Source organism: Alligator sinensis, unplaced genomic scaffold, assembly GCF_000455745.1.
Source record: "Alligator sinensis unplaced genomic scaffold, ASM45574v1 scaffold2044_1, whole genome shotgun sequence".
NCBI lineage: Eukaryota > Metazoa > Chordata > Crocodylia > Alligatoridae > Alligator > Alligator sinensis.
Genome location: NW_005843517.1, coordinates 102,534 through 105,813, shown reverse-complemented (window position 1 = coordinate 105,813; position 3,280 = coordinate 102,534). Strand labels below are relative to the sequence as shown.

Sequence of the window (3,280 nt, the reverse complement as noted above, 5' to 3'; positions counted from 1 at the left end):
CGGCCCCTGGTGGCGGGCCAGTACGAGGTGCTCCTGCATGGAGCCACCCACCTCACTGTGCCTGACCACCTTCCAGGCTCTGAGTGCCTCCCGGGGTTGCCTCACATCTGGCCAACCCCCTTCCAGGAGCACACTCGCTAGCCTGGGGTAAAAACTGCCACCACCCAGAGATGGGCTTTACTTTGGCTCTGTGCACCCTGGGAAACACAGGCCTAGTAGCCCTCGAGGGTACCTGACTCACTTCAAGCACTTGGGGGTGCTTCTCTTAGTCGGAAGCACAAATAGGGGTCTCCCTTAGTCAGCTGAACCAAGGGGACCCCAAGACGTAATCTAGACCCACACCCAATAAGTCTCCCATGCTAGGTACAAAGGAGAACATCACTAGTTGCTGGGCAGACTGGCAGTTCCTAGCTCCCCAGGGAGCCCATGCCCCTCACCCAGGTATGTGATACCAGTCACCTAGGCAGAGAGAGCAGGTTTCCCCCCTCCCTCAGGAATGTATCCAGCTCAGGTTACCTAAAGAGATAGGGGAAGGTGTGTACCCTCTGCTGGGCCCATCTTAACCAAATGGTCACAGAGCAGAGTTTTTGGGGAGAAACAGAGGTGGCATTCTGCCACAGACCCCTCCTGACCTCTCATTGTCCCTCTTTGCTCTCAGCTCCTCACTGGCTGAGGGCTGCGGTCATAGTACCATGCAACCATGGAGGAGGAGGGCCGGGAGGGACCCTAGTCCTACAGGTCACCTAGTCCAACCTCCCACCTGAGGCAGGATCCTTGTCCAGCCCATTATCAAAACCACTCAGTCAAATGATCACTGCAAGGCTGTTCCCTGCCCTCAGCACACAGCTCTGCTCTCCCCAGGACAAGCCCCCTCCCCAAGACCCAGCTCCCCTCTCCCCCCACCCCACACTCACCCCCCAGTGCTGTGGGGCAGGGAGCAGGCCCTTGCAAGTGCTGAGGAGATGATGGCACCTGTCTTTATGGGAAGGAGATGGTGTTGTGCTCCCAGAGAGCATCCAATCCTTCCCGTCCTCACACCATGCTGAGCAGCCCTTGCACGGGGCCGGGAGCCCTCAGCCCTCTGTGACCCAGGCTCAGCTCCTCACAGGTTTCTCTCTGTGCCCTGCAGGTTTGGCCTTACCTTGCCCCAAGGATGCGCAGCCCAACTGCCTCCTGCTGTCACGGGCTGGGAGTGACCCCTGGGGATGGATGTGCTGCACCGGAAGGGGCACTTGTACAATTTCTGGTCTCCATGAGCTGGTCCTGACCAGTTGAGCAGATCTGGACACCATGGGACACATGCTGCAGGGACCGTGGGGAGGGGCTCTGCCCCAGGTGAGAAGGGGCTTGCCAGGGGATTGTTGCAGCAGAGACATGCATTTCCAGGGAAATGGTTTGCATTGTGTGCTGTAGTGGGAGCAACTGGGAGATGAGGAGAAGGGTCTTGTTGTGAGGAGCCCTGGACACCAATGAACAATACCGCACCCTGCGTTGGGGCAGTGGAGATACCCTTGGTCATCGGGACAGCTGGGGATGTGGGAGCAAGCAGCAGCTGATGGAGACGCTCAGCTGGCTTCATCCTCCCCCGCAGTGGAGCTTCAGAAATACTTGACTATGCAGTTGTTCTTCCTTCTCCTTTACCTGATCACAACAGCAACCCCGTCATTGCTGGATCTCTCTAAAAGCCTGGCATGGATAATAGATGCATTTTAACAGCACTGACTTTCAATGTGGATTGATTTGTTGGTGTCCCAGCAAGTAGGAGGATTGCCTATGTAGTTGCTAATTTGTGTGGTTTGGGAGCTTCCAGGCATGGAGGCCGTGGTTCCTGACCTTTGGGTTAGCGGACTGGTTTGAAATGTCACAGCGTTGCTTGGTGGCTGCGACCACTTCATATTTAGGGCTGTAGTGAAGACTTCTCCTGAACTCTGAATGTCATGGGGAAGTTTCCACTATAGCCCTGAAGCTGCAGGGGTTGCAGACATCAGGTGTCACAAGCCAGTAGCTGTGGGTCAATGGCACTGAGCTGATCACCTGTGCTCATGGGAGATGTGCAGATGAACCATGTCACCTGCTGTCATGGATCCAGCAGGGCTGGGACACTGAGCATTTGGACAGGCGTTTGCCCAGAAAAGTGACTGTGGTGCTGGATGTCCCACTAGCTGGCTGCCAAAAATACTCTTCCAGCTCCTTTTCCGCTTCCAGTGGGTGCAGCAGTCTCAGGCACTATTGCAGCGCATGGCTCCTCCTTGCCTGGGGGCAGCTGCAATCCCATGGAGCCGAGCGCATCAGTCTGTCTTTGTGCAGGGGCTTGGAGGTGCTTGCTCCTGGGTAAAAGCTCAGGTGGAGTTTGCATAACTTCCTGCTCTTTGTTTGCATGAACTCCCCCCCTCCCCCCAGTCACAGCTGCAGGCAACAGGGACCAGGCTGCGTAACCAGGAGGTTTTTGTGCGGGTCTGTAGCACTGTGATCGGGGTGCTCTGACGCTGCTGACAGTAATAATCTCCAGCATCCTTGGTTTCAACCCTGCTGATGGTGAGAGTGAAATCAGTGCCAGACCCACTGCCGCTGAACCTGTCGGGGATCCCAGAGACACGGTTGGTAGAATCGTAGATCAGGAGCTTTGGGGCTTCTCCTGGTTTCTGGAGGTACCAGCCTATGTAGTTGCTAATGCTGGTACTGGCCTTGCACTTGATGGTGACTGTGTCTCCAGGGGACGCGGCCAGGGTTTCTGGAGTCTGAGTCAGAACAACTTCACCCAGGGAAGCTAGAAAAAGAAAGAGAAGGTGTTCAATATTGGCCAGTTATTAGAGTCCCGGCATGTTTGATACTGAGATGCATGCTTCTTTCCAAGATTCACTTAAAAGGCAGTGCAACCAGAGCAGTATTATTTGGGCATGGTGCTGCTAACAAAGCCTGTTCCCTTTGCAGTGATCTCTCACCGGGAGCCCACAGCAGCAGGACCCAGAGGAGCTGTGCCGGGCAGATCATCTTGTCAGGCCTCAGCGGGAAATGCTGCTCAGCTCCGCAGGCCCCGCAGAGAAGATCAGTTATAAGCACTCAGCCCGGCTGCAAGAGCACTCTCCAGTATCCGTGCAAATGAGCCCTCACACAAACTGGCAGCACTGAGCAGCGCAGGTGTTTTGTGTTCCTCTGGGCAGGACTGGTGTCTGTTGATGGGCACATAAAGCTGATGTTGTAAAGTGGCTGGTTTTGAGCCTGGAATAGTAAAGCTGCTCCCCGGATGTTTCCATGACACTGAACCTTGCAGGTGACTCTC

At 55.5% G+C, this 3,280-nt stretch overlaps 1 gene segment (V, D, J or C); it reads right to left on the bottom strand.

Moving 5' to 3' along the window:
• Nucleotides 1–2,436: 2,436 nt before the first annotated feature.
• Nucleotides 2,437–3,024, bottom strand: LOC112548783 (the record flags this gene model as incomplete). The annotated part of the segment is given in 2 exon segments: nucleotides 2,437–2,767; nucleotides 2,943–3,024. Coding segments are annotated over 2 exon segments (380 nt in total), but the record flags the coding sequence as incomplete, so codon positions are not given.
• Between the last annotated feature and the right edge of the window lie 256 nt (nucleotides 3,025–3,280).